General features: G+C 47.2%; 1 protein-coding gene across 1 annotated transcript in view; it reads left to right on the forward strand.

Annotated features, from left to right (window-relative positions):
• The window catches only part of USH1C (USH1 protein network component harmonin), a 159,558-nt gene extending 138,730 nt beyond the window's left edge, over nucleotides 1-20,828 (forward strand). Inside the window, 12 exon segments of the mRNA XM_083164596.1 lie at nucleotides 5,403-5,452; nucleotides 5,915-6,067; nucleotides 6,929-7,039; nucleotides 9,025-9,483; nucleotides 11,869-11,925; nucleotides 13,497-13,616; nucleotides 15,215-15,277; nucleotides 16,072-16,113; nucleotides 16,519-16,572; nucleotides 16,918-17,017; nucleotides 20,359-20,468; nucleotides 20,769-20,828. Coding sequence (XP_083020722.1) covers nucleotides 5,403-5,452; nucleotides 5,915-6,067; nucleotides 6,929-7,039; nucleotides 9,025-9,483; nucleotides 11,869-11,925; nucleotides 13,497-13,616; nucleotides 15,215-15,277; nucleotides 16,072-16,113; nucleotides 16,519-16,572; nucleotides 16,918-17,017; nucleotides 20,359-20,468; nucleotides 20,769-20,828 — 1,379 coding nt within the window.
• The last annotated feature ends 1,530 nt before the right edge of the window (nucleotides 20,829-22,358 follow it).

The following is a 22,358-nucleotide window of genomic DNA, read 5'->3' on the forward strand; positions in this document are numbered from 1 at the left end:
AAGAAACATAGCCTTCCCTTACCACCGCTCTGTCCACATACAGGAGCATAGCCTTCCCCTACATACAGAACCATAGCCTTCCCCTACCAGCGCTATGTCCACATACAGGACCATAGCCTTCCACTACCACCGCTCTGTCCACATACAGGAGCATGGTCTACCCCTACCACCACTCTGTCCACATACAGGACAATAGCCTACCCCTACCAGCGCCAAGTCCACATACAGGACCATAGCCTTCCACTACCACCGCTCTGTCCACATACAGGAGCATGGTCTACCCCTACCACCACTCTGTCCACATACAGGACAATAGCCTACCCCTACCAGCGCTATGTCCACATACAGGACCATAGCCTTCCACTACCACCGCTCTGTCCACATACAGGAGCATGGTCTACCCCTACCACCACTCTGTCCACATACAGGACCATAGCCTTCCCCTACCAGCGCCAAGTCCACATATAGGACCATAGCCTTCCCCTGCCACCGCTCTGTCCACATACAGGACCATAGCCTTCCACTACCACCGCTCTGTCCACATACAGGACCATAGCCTTCCACTACCACCGCTCTGTCCACATACAGGACCATAGCCTTCCCCTACCACCGCTCTGTCCACATACAGGAGCATAGCCTTCCCCTACCACCACTCTGTCCACATACAGGACAATAGCCTTCCCCTGCCACCGCTCTGTCCACATACAGGACCATAGCCTTCCCCTACCACCGCTCTGTCCACATACAGGAGCATAGCCTTCCACTACCACCGCTCTGTCCACATACAGGAGCATGGTCTACCCCTACCACCGCTCTGTCCACATACAGGACAATAGCCTACCCCTACCACCGCTCTGTCCACATACAGGAGCATAGCCTTCCCTTACCACCACTCTGTCCACATACAGGACAATAGCCTACCCCTACCACCGCTCTGTCCACATACAGGACCATAGCCTTCCCTTACCACCGCTCTGTCCACATACAGGACCATAGCCTTCCCCTACCAGCGCTATGTCCACATACAGGAGCATAGCCTTCCCCTACCAGCGCTATGTCCACATACAGGAGCATAGCCTTCCCTTACCACCGCTCTGTCCACATACAGGAGCATAGCCTTCCCCTACCAGCGCTATGTCCACATACAGGAGCATAGCCTTCCCTTACCACCGCTCTGTCCACATACAGGACCATAGCCTACCCCTGCCACCGCTCTGTCCACATACAGGAGCATGGTCTACCCCTACCACCGCTCTGTCCACATACAGGACCATAGCCTTCCACTACCACCCCTCTGTCCACATAAAGGAGCATAGCCTTCCACTACCACCCCTCTGTCCACATACAGGAGCATAGCCTTCCCCTACCACCGCTCCGTCCACATACAGGAGCATAGCCTTCCCTTACCACCGCTCTGTCCACTTACAGGAGCATAGCCTTCCACTACCACCGCTCTGTCCACATACAGGACCATAGCCTTCCACTACCACCGCTCTGTCCACATACAGGAGCATAGCCTTCCCCTACATACAGGACCATAGCCTTCCACTACCACCGCTCTGTCCACATACAGGAGCATAGCCTTCCCTTACCACCGCTGTGTCCAATACAGAAGCAATGTCTCCATTGCACTGTCCAATTCAAGAGCATGGCCTTCTCCATTATGGCCCTGGTATTAAGTAAGTATTAAGAGAGTTTCTTTCATTATTAATGTTCTCTGTTGTTTTTATTTTATTTGTGGTTGTGCTGCATTATCTCATTGTCCATGATGCACTGATGCTTCTAGGATGATGAGAGTTGTATTACAGCTATTAAACTTCCCACTGATCCTTCCGGGATGTATCGTGGGAAAGCAGAAGTCCCTGAACACAAGAATAAATGTCATTTGGTTCCACATCTTGTATCTTATTAAATACTGTGGTGGCCGTTACTCCCTGCGGGAGGGGGATTATTGAGCAGCTGAACATCTGCTAATAAGTACAGCGAGGTCATTATCTACGGGACAATTTACAGAAGGATGATTATTATAGTAATGAAGTGACAACTAAATAGAAGCAGGATAGGAAAATTCTCTCTGGTTCTCATTTCCTCCAATATCCTGTCACTATCACTATTCCTCCTTATTTCCCCAGCCAATGAGAGTGTAACGCAGGATGGCGCTGGTGCTCGGACAAGTCCTAAGCAGGTCGGCTACTTTCCTTCCCTTGTATCCAACTCTGTCCTGTAACCTGTCTCTTCCTCTGGCTCAGTCCTGTAACCGGTCTCTTCCTCCGACTCTGTCTTGTAACCGGTCTCTTCCACCGACTCTGTCCTGTAACCGGTCTCTTCCTCCGACTCTGTCCTGTAACCGGTCTCTTCCTCCGACTCTGTCCTGTAACCGGTCTCTTCCTCCAGCTCTGTCCTGTAACCTGTCTCTTCCACCGACTCTGTCCTGTAACCGGTCTCTTCCTCCGACTCTGTCCTGTAACCTGTCTCTTCCTCCGACTCTGTCCTGTAACCGGTCTCTTCCTCCGACTCTGTCCTGTAACCGGTCTCTTCCTCCGGCTCTGTCCTGTAACCGGTCTCTTCCTCCGGCTCTGTCCTGTAACCTGTCTCTTCCTCCGGCTCTGTCCTGTAACCTGTCTCTTACTCCGACTCTGTCCTGTAACCGGTCTCTTCCTCCGACTCTGTCCTGTAACCCGTCTCTTCCTCCAGCTCTGTCCTGTAACCTGTCTCTTCCTCCGGCTCTGTCCTTTAACCGGTCTCTGGCTCTGTCCTGTAACCGGTCTCTTCCTCCAGCTCTGTCCTGTAACCTGTCTCTTCCTCCGGCTCTGTCCTGTAACCGGTCTCTGGCTCTGTCCTGTAACCGGTCTCTTCCTCCGACTCTGTCCTGTAACCCGTCTCTTCCTCTGACTCTGTCCTGTAACCGGTCTCTTCCTCCGGCTCTGTCCTGTAACCTGTCTCTTCCTCCGACTCTGTCCTGTAACCGGTCTCTTCCTCCGACTCTGTCCTGTAACCGGTCTCTTCCTCCGACTCTGTCCTGTAACCGGTCTCTTCCTCCGACTCTGTCATGTAACCGGTCTCTTCCACCGACTCTGTCCTGTAACTTTAACTCTTCCTCCGACTCTGTCCTGTAACCGGTCTCTTCCTCCGACTCTGTCCTGTAACCGGTCTCTTCCTCCGACTCTGTCCTGTAACCGGTCTCTTCCTCCGACTCTGTCCTGTAACCGGTCTCTTCCTCCGACTCTGTCCTGTAACCTGTCTCTTCCTCCGACTCTGTCCTGTAACCGGTCTCTTCCTCCGACTCTGTCCTGTAACCGGTCTCTTCCACCGACTCTGTCCTGTAACCTGAACTCTTCCACCGACTCTGTCCTGTAACCGGTCTCTTCCTCCGACTCTGTCCTGTAACCGGTCTCTTCCTCCGACTCTGTCCTGTAACCGGTCTCTTCCTCCGACTCTGTCCTGTAACCGGTCTCTTCCTCCGACTCTGTCCTTTAACCTGTCTCTTCCTCCAGCTCTGTCCTGTAACCCGTCTCTTCCTCCGACTCTGTCCTGTAACCCGTCTCTTCCTCCGGCTCTGTCCTGTAACCCGTCTCTTCCTCCGACTCTGTCCTGTAACCTGAACTCTTCCTCCGACTCTGTCCTGTAACCGGTCTCTTCCTCCGACTCTGTCCTGTAACCGGTCTCTTCCTCCGACTCTGTCCTGTAACCGGTCTCTTCCTCCGGCTCTGTCCTGTAACCGGTCTCTTCCTCCGGCTCTGTCCTGTAACCGGTCTCTTCCTCCGGCTCTGTCCTATAACCATTCTCTTCCTGTCAGCCAGAAACTACAGGCTTGTACTGTACTAGATTTGTATTATATATCTATAATGTGTCTGCTTTCTACAAGATTGAGGATAGTCTGTACAAAATATTTCTCCCCTCCTGTCACATGTCTCTACTACCCCCTCCTGTCACATGTCTCTACTACCCCCTCCTGTCACATGTCTCTACTACCCCTCCTGTCACATGTCTCTACTACCCCCTCCTGTCACATGTCTCTACTACCCCCTCCTGTCACATGTCTCTACTACCCCCCCCTGTCACATGTCTCTACTACCCCCTCCTGTCACATGTCTCCACTACCCCCCTGTCACATGTCTCTACTACCCCCCTCCTGTCACCTGTCTCTACTACCCCCCCCCCCCCCCCCTCTCAACTCCCCAGCAGCAACCCTGGACTCACAATTTGGGGCATTTTTGACACGCGATGTGCCAGCGATCCATCATGCAATCCAGCTGCCCCACACGATCGATCATCCCACGGCCGGGTAGGAGTGTCAGGGAAACTGCCAATCAAATGAGGCCGGTCCTACAAGCCGTCAAATGACCACATGGCAAAAAACAACTCACGATCTGCACCAAATCACGACACATCATACACGCAGCACAAGGATTGACGCACGGGAGCGCGCATCTAACTGATATACCACACCATGTGCACACAACCGGTCGCATGACCCGTCAAACTCATGCATCCTTACACAATATCGCTCTAGTGTATGGCCAGCTTTAGTGCAACCAAAAAGACAACCACACACACACCGTTAATGTACTCCGCCAAGTGTTGTGAACTTGTCTCTCACACTGTTGGTAAAACTACGGGTGATGATACCAAGGGGCCATATATTAACAAATGATAAAAGAAAAATGTTGCTCTGGCCAATCCGCTACCCACTGTCATTTTTCAAACATCTGACCGATAGGAGCTGATTGGCTTGAAGCACCATTTATCATACGCAAGAAGTTTTTATTACTCACAATGTTTTATCACTCGTTGTTAAATGAGCCCCCAAATGTTTCTCTGCAGGCGACCCTGGAGTTTCACACAATGTCTATTTACACAGCGCCAAAAAGGATTTTGTGCCCATAAAACGTTCACCTTGGACAACGGGTACTTGGGGCATGTATCTATAGAAACCTGTGATTGTTATCTATAAACTATAAACTTCCAACATATAACTCAGTGTGGCACATTAAGGGGATCAGGATGCACACAAATACCACACAACAGCACGTTACAGTCACCATCACCGTAACGCATTTACAATAAACCAATGTATTAAATCAGGAGTCTTAATAAAATAAAATTGCAATCAAATGAAAAGAATAAATTGTTGTTAAGGGAAACCGTGTGATGGATCTTATGGGACTTTCCTGCTTACGGGACCTCAGGTCATTGAACCGTGCAGAACTCTAAGACCCGAAGATCTCCCATAATCCTCTGCTCCTTGGCAAATAAAAAAAAATGGCTCTTGCATATTTTTGTGTGAAACAGTCCGTCAATGTTGTAGACGTCACATGTTCTTGGTAATTTGGTTGATAAATAAACGTTGAGGGCAATGTATAACTTAATATTATCCCTCTGTCTCGTTATGACACGTGTAGCATTTGGCTGGTTCTACCGGTATGAAGGGAAGTTCCCCACCCTTAGAAAGGTATGACGGGTGCTGTGTACCATGTGTGTTTATATTTATACGTGTGCTCTATCCTTAAACTGTACACAACTACACATGGGGACAACTTAATGTAGGCAGAGCATGTTCTTCTGTTGCATGGTAAAGTTATCTAGGGGGGTTCCATTGACAGCTGGCGGAGTTCTCACACTGCACATGAAGATTTTTTCCACAGTCCGTTCTCTTACCTACTGAGTCATGTTTCTACTCTCCTATACAGTATATTTTTGAGGGGTTTGCAGTGTGTTTTGCAGTGCATGATACTCTTTGGTCTTCCACCTACTGCACAGACTACTCATAGCTGTGTGATGATGGAACGGTTAATTTGATATGGATTGTGTAGTATCTCTACTCGGGAATAACGATACCGCTGGCCGGCTATGGTCTCTGTGTGCTGCTCATCCTTCTGGGGGGGGGGTGTCATATTGTGAAATAACCTCTTAGAAGGGGAAAGACCGGAAGAAATCGAAGGCCGAGCGGCTGTTTGAGCAGAAGAAGAATAAGAAGGAAGTGGAGTTCGAGCTGAAGTTGGCCAAGGAGAAAGAAGAGATGTTCGAGAAGGAGAAACAGCTGAAGATCAACCGTCTGGTCCAGGAGGTAATTCGGATTCTGGTCTGTAGTGTGACGTAGCCTCTAGACATTTGCCCCAGACACCCAGTGCTCATGCTAGGGAGATGGGTGTTTATCATTCTGCAGCTGTACTGCAAATAACAAATCTGGTAAACCACCACTCCTAGACTATGTGGGTCCTACCATGCACTCCATGCTGTCAGTAGGGCCTGAGCAGAGCACTACGGATAGGCAGAGTCCTCCACCACTGGGTGGCAGTAATGGGAGAGTCCTCTGGGGTTGAATCTCAAGTCTCCTATTTGTCATGGATGGGGTTCATTTTCCACCATCAATTCCAACCATGGTGGATGGGATTGATTGCTTATATGTTGGTATTTGTAACCAGAGAACAAGGCTATATAAGTACTCACAGCACTTGAGTATATATGTCGGAGTATAATAAAAACCACAGGCCTGGACCATGTAATGTTATATGACATATACAGAAAGAAACCCCAAATTAATCATTACTATACTATTTGTACGCCTTCATCCTTGGGAAGACGTCTACAAATGAAGAAGTCAACTCCTTTCCGTATGGCAGGAACTTAGTGATTTGTATATAGAGTATTAGTATGTGCTGCCCTACTATGTGCTGGAACTTCACCATCAGCCTTGGACCTGTAGTTGGCTTACCTCTACCCTACGCTTCATTGAGTTTCTGGCCCTGCCTGTATCTGTATCTAGGGCTTGCCCAGTATTTATTAGGGATAATGCGCCACTTCTCCAGATGTTCTGTCCGGTCTCCTCTGGACATGGAACATGACTGTAAAGTGTAGCCCAGATCACCGTAGCATTGTATGCATTGATTGTTATGATGCACCTGTCAATTGTGGTCATGTGAACAAGGTCTCTGAGACGGAGCGAGAAGATCTGGAGGAGTCCGAGAAAGTTCAGCACTGGGTGGAGAGGCTCTGCCAGACCCGACTGGAGCAGATCTCGGAAAACGACGGCCACGAGGTAACCACCCCTGATTCCATGTTTCATTGTGCAATCTACCTATATGTACATCTACCTATATGTGCATCTACCTATATGTACAGAATTCCATTTCCAGGGAGTAAATATTCTCCTTACAGGAGGGGTTATCACACAGAATCAAAATATATCATCTAAGATGAATAAAACTAATTGTTTAGTACGTTTCTTTGTGGATTCGCAACATTTTGCAGTTTGGAGGTTTTTTATTTTGTACAGTTTTTATTTCCTTGTCTTTAGAATTTTTAGAACGTGTGGGACCAGTATTGATGTCATCTGTTATCCGAACGAATGCATTAGACACAGTAAGGGACTAATGCTCAGTGATATCACTAGATCCTGGGGAATTAATAGGCTGCATAGTGGTGTCTCCGTTCTGGGTTTACAGCAGATGTATTGTCCTATTACTGTGCATCGCTTTCTCAGCACAAACCAGGTACTTGGCTGCCAAAGCCTTAACCCATTAATAATGGTTAGTTTCCAACATGACATCAGATTTGTGACTGCAAAACTGACCTACCGAATCAACAAGGCGCAGTTTACCACATCGGTGAGGCGCTACATACAGGCTATGTTTGTTTGTGCGCAAAAGATTAAAACGTTTAAGAAACCTTTACATACTGGCCCTTATTCTGGTTAACTCGCTTGGGCACGTATTCCTTCACATAGCGTTTCTTAGCTCACTGCGCATGCGTACCACTCGCAAGGCGCATGTGCAGGTTTGGCCTGCCGTGGAAATGGGCTAGCGAATGAATTGTGCAGAGTAGGTGTAATGTGGGCGTATTGATGGGTGCGGTCACAAAACTGGGTGGTAACCAGGGCGTAGACTGGAGTGGTGGCTACATGTGCTGGGTGGTGGCTTCGCTCAAAATAGCTCGCTCCTTAAGTAAGTCTCCAGGCCTGCCGCTTCTCGGCCCCGCATTCACACGGGCGATCAACACGCACAATTGATAAACTACATGCACCTGCACCCAATGCACACTCATGCAGCATACAAGTTTCATTAATCAATTAACTAACTACATGGCAGCCACACAGGAAGCTCACATTTCCAGTTTAACCATTTACACTTCTCTGCATTCATATCTCTTATATATTTTATTGTTTTTACCAACAATTGCACCAGCATTCTTCACTGCTGTTATGTGCCATTTCAAAATCTGCAACCTTAACACACAAGTGTGCCTGTCATGTTGGGACAATGGTACACACAATTACAACAAGTCGACATGTGCCAACTCTCATACTTGCAATTGTTCGCTCGGCCGCCAGCTGGATGTCCGAGCGGACAGGCCGAGGTCCGTGTAAACACGTAAGGTAATGTGTGAATGTTTAAGCTAACAAATCAACCAGAATAAGGGCCACTGTGCCTAGCTTATGTCACCAATGCATCCTGAGAATGGAGGAAATTTTATCATGGAACTTTTGTTACATTCCCATTTATTAAATGACTCATATTAAGAACTATATGACAATGCAAAATGATTGCGTTCCAAGTATAGTACAAGAGCCAATGTGCGCTATCTCTGAGTTGGGGCAACACTGAAGTCATTATGAAGCGTGAAAATGTATCAGCGAACCTCTCCATGACCAAGCACAGTCTGGAAATGCGCCGTCTCCACCTTTTATACCGCTTGACAAACCGAACTCTTCTCTTAGTATTATCAGCGAAACGCGCCAGTGACATAGTCCTCCCCATGGCAAACTTCTGATCTTATACAATCCTATGGCAGAAGTTTACACACCCACATAGTGCTTCCACCAATATTACTGAACCAATATTTATTAGAAAGTAGACTTTTGAGATGCTTGGATCTGATGACATCACTGGTACGTTCCCACACTGAATACTGTTCCGACCCACAGGACAGCGGCCACCGCTGATTGTAGATTTTCTGTATTTGTGGGATATTGAGCGCATTGTATTCCCGCTGATGCTTGTTAACTCATTCTCTTGTTTTGAGTAGGGAGCAGGAGGGCGCCAACCTGTCGCCGCTTCTCCTCCACCGGCTGTGCCCGCTGCCACCGCTGCTCCTGTGCGGAGGTTTGTTGGTGGCCTCCAGCTTCACACCACAGATTTGGATGACATTCATTTAGAAGACTCAGGTCGCACTGTTAAAAGGATGGCACCCCCTCCTCCCTCACCGCGGATGTTATCGGCATCCAGCAGTGCCCAAAAGGCTCCTTCCCCCAACATCACGTTGATGAGAAGAAGCGCTCCACCAGCTCCAACAAGGACTTCTCCCTTACAACCAACCTGGATGCACTTACCTTCTCCTCCACTCCCAACTCCACCCCCTGCACCGCAGCATTCTGCAGGGTCCCCTCGGCCCCCACTTCCTTTCTCTGATGAGTTAAAGAGCTACAGAGGAAGGTCGGCCATGAGGTCTTCCAATCCAGAACCAGCCTACCCACCAAGCCCAAAGGTGAGCTCTCTATATCTGGAATGTAGAATAAAATCTAGAACATCTGGTGATAAAAGGTGGAATTCTGAGGATAGTCGAGCTGTATATTCGGGAGATATGAATGAATAAGTGACACAGGGTATAGGCAGAAGAGATTATCCCAGGGCAACGAGCGTAAAACTATTCTCCCAAGTGCCAGACAAAGGAACCTATTTACTAAGCCTCTGAGATAGATAAATTGTACTGAGATGAAGCACCAACCAGCTCATAACTGTCATTTCTCCCATTTAAATACAGCCTGTAACATGACAGTTAGGAGCTGATGGGCTGCTACTTATCTTTTGAACAGGGTGAGGTAAAAAAAACCCTTCCAGATTTAAAAGTTAAAAAAAATGCATGGTAAACGCTATTCAAATCTAAAAGGGCATGTAATATATTGCAATATTATATGGTCACTTTTTGGTCATCAATGGTTCTTGGCGGACGTTTGTAGAAACCTGCTGTCAGCCCCATTGGCTGTGTAGAGGCCTCTTATAAAGCCGATGGGGAATGTTTTCCGACCCAGTAACAAAAATTTTGCTTGTTAACGTAGCCAGACAGATGAAAGTGAGCTTCATCAGGAAGTTGCAGTGATATCACCGACAGTGACCAACCAATAGAAAAAAAACTATTCCTTGCACCTTAACATTATGTACTAACATTTTAAATAGCATTTTCCATGTGTTTTATCTCATAGGATGAGTTTTCTGCCTCACCCTCTAGATTTCACCACAGGGACAGACACTGCAATTGAGACTACAGGTTGAGTATCCCTTATCCAAAATGCTCGGGACCAGGAGAATTTTGAATAAGGGATTATTCCGTATTTCGGAATATTTTTATATTTCAATTATGTATTTTAAAGTATCTTGCATTTATGTTGTACAAACACATGAAATACACACAAATATATTTTATTTGTTCAAAAAACAAGGTTTCAAAACATGAAACAAAATTTGTGTACTATCTCAGGCACTGAATTTGAATGCCAAGCAATCACTTTCTTGCACATATATAGTGCCAGTTACATATCTGGTCCCCAGTAGTGCCAGTTACATAGCATGTCCCCAGTAGTGCCAGTTACATATCTGGTCCCCAGTAGTGCCAGTTACATATCGGGTCCCCAGTAGTGCCAGTTACATATCTGGTCCCCAGTAGCGCCAGTTACATATCTGGTCCCCAGTAGTACCAGTTACATATCTGGTCCCCTGTAGTGCCAGTAACATATCTGGTCCCCAGTAGCGCCAGTTACATATCTGGTCCCCAGTAGCGCCAGTTACATATCTGGTCCCCAGTAGCGCCAGTTACATATCTGGTCCCCAGTAGTGCCAGTTACATATCTGGTCCCCAGTAGTGCCAGTTACATATCTGGTCCCCAGTAGTGCCAGTTACATATCTGGTCCCCAGTAGTGCCAGTAACATATCTTGTCCCCAGTAGTGCCAGTTACATATCTGGTCCCCAGTAGTGCCAGTTACATATCTGGTCCCCAGTAGTGCCAGTTACATATCTGGTCCCCAGTAGTGCCAGTTACATATCTGGTCCCCAGTACTGCCAGTTGCATATCTGGTCCCCAGTAGTGCCAGTTACATATCTGGTCCCCAGTAGTGCCAGTTACATATCTGGTCCCCAGTAGTGCCAGTAACATATCTGGTCCCCAGTAGTGCCAGTTACATATCTGGTCCCCAGTAGCGCCAGTTACATATCTGGTCCCCAGTAGCGCCAGTAACATATCTGGTCCCTAGTAGTGCCAGTTACATATCTGGTCCCCAGTAGTGCCAGTTATATACCTGGTCCCCAGTAGTGCAGTTACAAATGTCCCCAGTAAGTTTTTAGCAAAAAATTAAAAAAATTCACTTCCTGGAATGTATGGTTTTCGGAATAATTTGGATAACGGATATTTGGATGAGAGATACTCAACCTGTATTAATAAAATCTGTGCACACGTTAGTTACTGCCATAGCTGTAGGAACAGGTGCAGCCATTTAACTAAGATGGGAACATTGTTCCAGAACCGCGTCTATTCTATGTAAATTTTCCTGGATGATTTATGGCAGAGATTCATCCGCTAAGTGCTGAAGTCCCCAACGTACTTATTGCATCATGTCTGATTCCCAGGAGATATAATTACTGGGAACGAGCTATATTATCCCTTTAAAGAGCGGTCACCTGCATCTGGCTCTCCCACACTGCTCCATGCACCCAGCTAACTTTCGTAAAAGAGTCCCTGGACAGTCCTGACCCAATCGCAATGCGACTTAGACACAAGCGCAGTAATCGGACCACTGCGTCTTACATCAGCAATGCGTCCACCTCTGAATCTGACTCTTTCCGTTCACTTGTAAATGTATAAATGCCATTTTCCACAGGTTGTCCGGAACACGTCAAATCTCAGTAAGATCTCATCTACGTCCAGCAACCCGCTGGTATGTGAGGTCGCCCAGACTTGGTCTTCTGGGGTGCGGTGATTTGCAGTGTGAGTGTGTTTAGTGGTTCTGATGCCTTATGCGCAGGAATACAACTCTTCTGCGCACTGACACCTACAGTTCGCTTTTTCCCCACATTGATCACAATAGTCTAAACCCGGTGCCCAGTATTCTGCTGTCCGCAAGAGAGATCGAGCTTTGGGCAGACTTGTGCATGTATTTCCAGCAGTAACCGCATCTTATTTATACAACCATGACCACAAGTTCTAAACTGGGTCTCTATCTGTTTATAAGTGGTAGTTTTATTTTTCCCTTTTTTTTTTTTAAAGCAATGTCATTTCAAAGTATTAAACATGTGGTTTAGATGACACATTATATACACAGATGCCGTCCTGCAGTGCAGAGATCATGTATTCTTCTCACGCTTAGTTAGTAAAAATCCTGTATGACTGACCTGTATAAGGGGCCGATTCCAGCTACAACGATTGATTAGCGATTGATCGTGCATGCGCACAGTACGCTGTGTGCAAGCATGTGGTACCCCTGTGAACAAACCCAGCGATCATCGTTGGCTGTTTGCAAGATGATTAACAGACAGGGATTTGTGGGCGGCACCCCTTGGGTTTTCTGGGAGTGGTCGTTAAGAACACAGGTGGATTACTGGCGTTGTGAGGGAGGGTCACTAATGTCAGCAGCGGCACCCGATCTCTCCACGGCCATTGTAGCACTGAGTAAGTCTTTACTTACGTGGCGATGAACACGACCCCTAAGAACAGATGTGACCACATACTGTGCATCTAGGCTTCACTCCGCGTTAAATAGCTCTTAGTAGCACTTAACGTGTTTTGTGTGGCTTAACCATTAAAATGTGAATAGAAACACTATGCAGCATGCCTATATTCTGTGTTACTGGAAAACACGGTAATGTAGCATTCCGTAATGCAGATACAGGTGTGGTCTCATGGAATATAGGCATGTTGTATATCATTTAAATGAGCAGAGTCAGTTTGTGCATCCTGTTTGCATCACTTTGTGAATAAGATGCATTTTAATGGCAAAAGTTGCACATGACAAAATGCTCACCGCTGCCAAGTCACATGAGGCTCACATGTTATGTGTATCGCGACTTGCAGCGCAGAGGGGTAGATGTATGTGGACACATCTGCAGCTATTACAGGCTGCCCTGTACATACACTTGCTGAGTGCATTGCAATAATCTACTGCACGCCACTCTGTGTCCAGTCATATGCCCACATGATGTGGCCCATTACCATTGTGTAGTATAATACTGCACGCCACTTTGTGTGTGGTGTGTAGCTGCTTCCTCTGCCCAGTAATATACCCACAGGAAGCTCGTTACCATTGTGTGGTGTGCATCTGCATGCCATTCTGTGCCCAGTAATATACCCGCATGTCGCTCGTTACCATTGGTGTGCCGCTCTGTGCCCAGTGATATACCCGCATGTCGCCCATTACCATTGTTTGGTTTGCAGCCGCATGCCGCTCTCTGCCCGCATTCTATGGTGTCTCACATAATTTTCCATTTGCCAACACTGCTGTATAAACTGTAGCAGTTTGCACCGAGTCCACCCACCCAACGCCGCCCGGCTGTGCCAATCCCTTCTAAGCCCGTCATGCTGCCCCTGGACTCCAACTTCATCCTGAGACCAGCAGTGAAACCGGATCCTCTGGTAAGATTGATACGAGTGCCAGAGCCAGTGGTGCTGGTTATTATATCGCTGTGTGGGAGATGTGCGCGGCACTATGTGGTCTAACAAGAACACAGGATAACTACTTAGCAGTAAGGATCCATGGGGGCTGGTCGGTCAGCTTTTGTTTAATGTGGGACGGTCACCGGCGTCTCTGATGTTCTTGTTCTCTATCACCCTGCTCCAGTTCCCTGTGAAAGCTTTATATGAGCCAATATTTAATATGCTCCATTGCCCTGCTCCGGTTCCCTATAGAAACTTTATATGAGCCACTATATAATGCTTCATCACCCTGCACCTGTCCCCTATGGAAGTGCTGTATAAGCCACTATATAATACAACATCGCCGTGAACATGTCCCCTGTGGAAGCGCTGTATAAGCCACTAAATAATGCTCCATCACCCTGCATCTGTCCCATATAGAAGCGATGTATACGCCAGTATATAATGCAACATTGCCGTGAACCTGTCCTGTATGGAAGCGGTGTATAAGCCATATAATGCTCCTTCACCCTACACCTGTCCCTCTATGGAAGCAGTCTATAAGCCACTATATAATGCTCCATCACCCTGCACCTGTCCCGTATGGAAGCGGTGTATACAGCACTATATAATGCTCCATCACCCTGCACCTGTCCCGTATGGAAGCGGTGTATAAGCCACTATATAATGCTCCATCACCCTGCACCTGTCCCTCTATGGAAGCAGTCTATAAGCCACTATATAATGCTCCATCGCCCTGCACCTGTCCCGTATGGAAGCAGTGTATACAGCACTATATAATGCTCCATCGCCCTACACCTGTCCCCTATGGAAGCGGTGTATAAGCCACTATATAATGCTCCATCACCCTGCACCTGTCCCTCTATGGAAGCAGTCTATAAGCCACTATATAATGCTCCATCGCCCTGCACCTGTCCCGTATGGAAGCGGTGTATACAGCACTATATAATGCTCCATCGCCCTACACCTGTCCCCTATGGAAGCGGTGTATAAGCCACTATATAATGCTCCATCACCCTGCACCTGTCCCGCTACGGAAGTGGTGTATAAGCCACTATATAATGCCCCATCGCCCTGCACCTGTCCTCTATGTAAGCAGTGTATAAGCCACTATATAATGCCCCATCGCCCTGTCCCTCTATGGAAGCGGTGTATAAGCCACCATATAATGCTCCATCACCCTGCACCTGTCCCTCTACGGAAGTGGTGTATAAGCCACTATATAATGCTCCATCACCCTGCACCTGTCCCGTATGGAAGCGGTGTATACAGTACTATATAATGCTCCATCACCCTACACCTGTCCTCTATGGAAGCGACACATAAGTCACTATATAATGCTCCATCGCCCTGCACCTGTCCCCCATGGAAGGGACATATAAGCCACTATATAATGCTTCAGCCCTGCACCTGTCCAGTATGGAAGGTGCATATGAGCCAATATTTATTGCTCCTTCAATATAATCTAGATTTATATTGAGTTCTCTGTAATATGTTGTACATATGTAATGTATGAATTTCATGATGACAGTGTTGGTGTCAGACTGCTAAATATCACCTGGTATTTTGTTCTGCAGCCACCGGAGATGCTGAAGCGGATGGTGGTGTACAATTCCTCCTTCAGATCTAACAAGAGACAAGTAACTTTCACCTCGGACCTGCGCTGCTTGTCTGATGGTCACATGACTGAACTCTGCTCTTCCTCGATAGTTATTAATAAAGTTGATGAAACTTCTAGTTATGGCAGTGCCACATGCACACTTGCAGGCTATTGCAGAGTTGAATTAATGCCCACACTTCTTTTTCATGTGCACAAATACAACTATTATTGATTGTCCTAAGATACTTTTACATTTCATTGATTTTAGTCAGTTTATGAGTATACTGTATTTTTACATGCAGAAAATTTTGTGAGAATTAATATTCTGTAAATCCTCACACTAGCTATACAGCTGCCAAAAATACATTGTCATTTCATTTCAGATAATTACTGTGAAACCTTCACAATGATAGCGAACTGTCTTTAAACTTGCAGAAAGTGAATGAATGTATCTGGCTGTCACGTTCTAAGTAAAGGTTTGGGATCAGCTTTGATGTCAGACAGTTAGATTTGGCGTAACGAGCAGGAAGATTATTTCAGTTATGTTGTGACTTTAGTAGGGGGAGCAGGACACAAATCAGAGATGACTTGTAATATCCTTACTATAAACTCAATAATGTTTCTCATTCTGACGTTATATCCCTGAGTGGATTGTTATGTTACAAGTATGATTTTCAGTATAGTAAATACTGTATAATCGTCACATGTATGGGTTTCTGGCTGTTAGGAAGAGTCTTTCTCTCTCTCTCTCTCTCTCTCTCTCTCTCTCTCTCTCGTTGTATGGTTATTGAATTAAGTGTTCCCCTGGTAATTTTGTGTTTCTTTCTCATTGAGGGTTTCCAGAAATATGTGGACAACTTTGATCCCTACACGATGGTAAGTGGGAAATAAATAAATGTTCAAATACAGAAATATTGCAATTCCTCCTGCATTGTACAGCCTGATTTATGGCAGCAATTTAGCACATAGTGCAGCTCCACTTATGTCAGCATTACCCTGTTTCATTTATTTTGTTCTACAATTCTCTGCAAAATAAGTTTATAACAGATGAGTTCTGACATCCAGTAATGGTTGAGCACATTAGCAACCTCACTGCTGAGCTGCACATTGGAAGCTGCCTGTGCAAAGGAGCACAGAGCTAAGATTCTCACAAAGTGCCCACTGCCCCAGAGGGTTCTGAACACTTTTGTGGGAAGTTGGTTTGTTTTCAGCCCCTATAAAGGGTACAATTTTGGTTCCGTAGCTGTACTTGGTGTAACTTGCATTGTTTCTGTTCTATAGTTTTCACCTCAGCAGATCGTGGGGAAGGATGTCCGACAACTAAGAATTAAAAAGGTAAGCGGTCGCAGGTAATATGCACGGACAGGTCTACAGATGGAGTAAATTTAAGTGCAGTCTCTGGGCAGTATTCAATGAGAACAATTCGCCGTGTTTTATGGCGAGTTTGTGCTTTTCTCGCGTCCTAAACAGGATTCGCTGCACACGGCAATATTTTATATTGAATACTGCCCTCTGTCACAGGTAATTCTCCTGTACATGTGGAACTATGGTTGTCGGACACGATTCTGTGCTATAATCGCTGCGTCCTCGCGCTCCAACGGTTAAACGCGTGTGAAACGCTCATGTGATTGTCTGATTATGAACAGTATAGTAATGTCCTGTGCTCGTTATTGGTCACAGGAAGGACCTCTGGATCTTGTAGTAGAAGGGGGCATCGAATCCCCCATTGGGAAAATCGTGGTCTCTGCAATATACGATGGGGGAGCCGCTGACAATCATGGTATGTTACATCATTTATAGAGGCATAATTCATAGGACGATCTCCATCTGTTATATCATTTATATATTCAATTAGCTGTTTTTTCAACTGCTCTTTGGATGAAATACAGTAAATGTTATAACCCAGGCACATATACTACTGCGCTCTCCTGCTGTAACCCAGGCACATATACTACTGCGCTCTCCTGCTGTAACCCAGGCACATATACTACTGCTCTCTCCCAGTGTAACCCAGGCACATATACTACTGCGCTCTCCTGCTGTAACCCAGGCACATATACTACTGCTCTCTCCTGGTGTAACCCAGGTACATATACTACTGCTCTCTCCTGGTGTAACCCAGGCACATATACTACTGCTCTCTCCCGCTGTAACCCAGGTACATATACTACTGCTCTCTCCTGCTGTAACCCAGGCACATATACTACTGCTCTCTCCTGCTGTAACCCAGGTACATATACTACCTCTCTCCCGGTGTAACCCAGGCACATATACTACTGCTCTCTCCCGTTGTAACCCAGGCACATATACTACTGCTCTATCCTGCTGTAACCCAGGCACATATACTACTGCTCTCTTCTGTGTAACCCAGGCACATATACTACTGCTCTCTCCCGCTGTAACCCAGGCACAAATACTACTGCTCTCTCCTGTGTAACCCAGGCACATATACTACTGCTCTCTCCTGTGTAACCCAGGCACATATACTACTGCTCTCTCCTGCTGTAACCCAGGCACATATACTACTGCTCTCTCCTGCTGTAACCCAGGCACATATACTACTGCTCTCTCCCGCTGTAACCCAGGCACATATACTACTGCTCTCTCCTGCTGTAACCCAGGTACATATACTACCTCTCTCCCGGTGTAACCCAGGCACATATACTACTGCTCTCTCCCGCTGTAACCCAGGCACATATACTACTGCTCTCTCCTGCTGTAACCCAGGCACATATACTACTGCTCTCTCCTGTGTAACCCAGGCACATATACTACTGCTCTCTCCCGCTGTAACCCAGGCACATTACTACTGCTCTCTCCCGCTGTAACCCAGGCACATTACTACTGCTCTCTCCCGCTGTAACCCAGGCACATATACTACTGCTCTCTCCTGTGTAACCCAGGCACATATACTACTGCTCTCTCCTGGTGTAACCCAGGCACATATACTACTGCTCTCTCCTGCTGTAACCCAGGCACATATACTACTGCTCTCTCCTGCTGTAACCCAGGCACATGTACTACTGCTCTCTCCTGCTGTAACCCAGGCACATACACTACTGCTCTCTCCTGGTGTAACCCAGGCACATATACTACTGCTCTCTCCTGCTGTAACCCAGGCACATATACTACTGCTCTATCCTGTGTAACCCAGGCACATATACTACTGCTCTCTCCTGCTGTAACCCAGGTACATATACTACCTCTCTCCCGGTGTAACCCAGGCACATATACTACTGCTCTCTCCCGCTGTAACCCAGGCACATATACTACTGCTCTCTCCTGCTGTAACCCAGGCACATATACTACTGCTCTCTCCTGTGTAACCCAGGCACATATACTACCTCTCTCCCGGTGTAACCCAGGCACATATACTACTGCTGTCTCCCGCTGTAACCCAGGCACATATACTACTGCTCTCTCCTGTGTAACCCAGGCACATATACTACTGCTCTCTCCTGGTGTAACCCAGGCACATATACTACTGCTCTCTCCTGCTGTAACCCAGGCACATATACTACTGCTCTCTCCTGCTGTAACCCAGGCACATATACTACTGCTCTCTCCAGCTGTAACCCAGGTACATATACTACCTCTCTACCGGTGTAACCCAGGCACATATACTACTGCTCTCTCCCGCTGTAACCCAGGCACATATACTACTGCTCTCTCCTGCTGTAACCCAGGCACATATACTACTGCTCTCTCCTGTGTAACCCAGGCACATATACTACTGCTCTCTCCCGCTGTAACCCAGGCACATATACTACTGCTCTCTCCTGTGTAACCCAGGCACATATACTACTGCTCTCTCCTGGTGTAACCCAGGCACATATACTACTGCTCTCTCCCGCTGTAACCCAGGCACATATACTACTGCTTTCTCCCGCTGTAACCCAGGCACATATACTACTGCTCTCTCCCGGTGTAACCCAGGCACATATACTACTGCTCTCTCCCGCTGTAACCCAGGCACATGTACTACCGCTCTCTCCCGCTGTAACCCAGGCACATATACTACTGTTCTCTCCCGTGTAACCCAGGCACATATACTACTGCTCTCTCCCGCTGTAACCCAGGCACATATACTACTGCTCTCTCCCGCTGTAACCCAGGTACATATACTACTGCTCTCTCCCGCTGTAACCCAGGCACATATACTACTGCTCTCTCCTGCTGTAACCCAGGCACATATACTACTGCTCTCTCCTTCTGTAACCCAGGCACATGTACTACTGCTCTCTCCTGCTGTAACCCAGGCACATACACTACTGCTCTCTCCTGGTGTAACCCAGGCACATATACTACTGCTCTCTCCTGCTGTAACCCAGGCACATATACTACTGCTCTATCCTGTGTAACCCAGGCACATATACTACTGCTCTCTCCTGCTGTAACCCAGGTACATATACTACCTCTCTCCCAGTGTAACCCAGGCACATATACTACTGCTCTCTCCCGCTGTAACCCAGGCACATATACTACTGCTCTCTCCTGCTGTAACCCAGGCACATCTGTAACCCAGGCACATATACTACTGCTCTCTCCTGTGTAACCCAGGCACATATACTACTGCTCTCTCCTGGTGTAACCCAGGCACATATACTACTGCTCTCTCCCGCTGTAACCCAGGCACATATACTACTGCTCTCTCCCGCTGTAACCCAGGCACATATACTACTGCTCTCTCCCGGTGTAACCCAGGCACATATACTACTGCTCTCTCCCGCTGTAACCCAGGCACATGTACTACCGCTCTCTCCCGCTGTAACCCAGGCACATATACTACTGTTCTCTCCCGTGTAACCCAGGCACATATACTACTGCTCTCTCCCGCTGTAACCCAGGCACATATACTACTGCTCTCTCCCGCTGTAACCCAGGTACATATACTACTGCTCTCTCCCGCTGTAACCCAGGCACATATACTACTGCTCTCTCCTGCTGTAACCCAGTGCAATATCTTTCACCTGACCCTCATAACATTGATGTTCTCCCTGATTGTACGGCGTTACTGACTGTGATGGCTGTATTAAAGTCTGATGTTACACAGTGATTCCACCGCTGTCCAGTCATCAGATCAGGGTCAGGATTTCTGGAGATGTCGGTTTTCTCTTTCAGGTGGGATTGTCAGAGGGGACGAGATTCTGGCTGTGAATGGGAAGATTCTAACTGATGTGACGTTAACTGAAGCACAGGCGACTCTGTCGAAAGCCTGGAATTCAGGAGGGGTATGTCCTGTCCCCACTGAGACGGCTTTCTTATCCACCCATAACTAAACATAGAGGCTGTTACTTGTTGGATACGAAGGAGTTAATTTACTAAAGTTAGAGTTGTTGCCCATAGCAACCGATCAACCTATAATCCTCTAAAAGGTTCTAGATACATTTTAAGTAGAATGTAATTGGTTGCTATGGGCAACATCTCTCACTTATAATAGCTCACACTTTACTAAATTTACCCTTAAGTGTATTTTTTGTCTACTGCTACCTATGTATATAGAATATTAATCCTTCTGTGTCTTTTCCCAGGACTGGATAGATCTGGTCATAGCCGTATCGCCACCGAAGGAATATGACGATGAGGTGTAAGTACACGATAACTGTCACTAATTCCATCCTACTGTCAGGGGCATCAACATGGGGTCTTGGTAATAAACTGGGGGGTTGGATGGGGGTGTGGCCTAAAAAGGGGGCAATAATAAGAAATATGGCTATGAGTGGGGGCAGCAGATCTGGGCCTCTCCAGCAGCCCAGGGCCCAGTAATAAGTACCTCCCCCCCACCCCTGGTGCCACTGAGCTGTGATTGTGGCGTAGGGACAGGTGTTATTAATACAATCCGTGATTACATATTGCTCCATATGAATCTCTACACAGATAATAATCCCACTGTTTACTCATCCTGTGGAACATTGGTGGCACTGTACATGTAGCCCCTGTGTGTAACTCTATCACTAATCTGGTATTAGCGACCACACCACGCCTCCCGCCACGGATCAATGGGGCAGATGTATTAAGCCTGGCGAAGAGATAAACTGGAGATAAAGTGGAAGGAGATAACGCAGCAGCCAATCAACTCCCAACTGTCATATTTCAAACACAGCTGATTGGCTGGTGCGTTATCTCCTTCCACTTTATCTCCAGTTTATCTCTTCGCCAGGCTTAATACATCTGCCCCATTATCCCTAATCTGGTAATAGCAACCACGCCTCCCGCCACAGATCATTATACCTAATCTGGTAAAAGCGACCACACCACGCCTCCCGCCACGGATCATTATACCTAATCTGGTAATAGCAACCATGCCTCCCGCCACGGATCATTATCCCTAATCTGGTAATAGCAACTACGCCTCCCGCCACGGATCATTATACCTAATCTGGTAAAAGCGACCACACCACGCCTCCCGCCACGGATCATTATACCTAATCTGGTAATAGCAACCACGCCTCCCGCCACGGATCATTATCCCTAATCTGGTAATAGCAACCACGCCTCCCGCCACGGATCATTATACCTAATCTGGTAAAAGCGACCACACCACGCCTCCCGCCACGGATCATTATACCTAATCTGGTAATAGCAACCACGCCTCCCGCCACGGATCATTATACCTAATTTGGTAATAGCAACCACACCACGCCTCCCGCCACAGATCATTATACCTAATCTGGTAATAGCAACCACGCCTCCCGCCACGGATCATTATCCCTAATCTGGTAATAGCAACCACGCCTCCCGCCACGGATCATTATACCTAATCTGGTAATAGCGACCACACATCCCGCCACGGATCATTATACCTAATCTGGTAATAGCAACCACACCTCCCGCCACGGATCATTATACCTAATCTGGTAAAAGCGACCACATGCTGTACGATCCCTATGTACGCCTCCCAACACGGATCATTATACCTAATCTGGTAATAGCGACCACACCACGCCTCACGCCACGGATCATTATCCCTAATCTGGTAATAGCAACCACGCCTCCCTCCACGGATCATTATACCTAATCTGGTAATAGCGACCACACCATGCCTCCAAGCCACGGATCATTATCCCTAATCTGGTAATAGCGACCACACCACGCCTCCCACCACGGATCATTATACCTAA

This window comes from Crinia signifera, chromosome 11 (genome assembly GCF_055691185.1).
Source record: "Crinia signifera chromosome 11, ASM5569118v1, whole genome shotgun sequence".
Classification (NCBI taxonomy): Eukaryota; Metazoa; Chordata; class Amphibia; order Anura; family Myobatrachidae; genus Crinia; species Crinia signifera.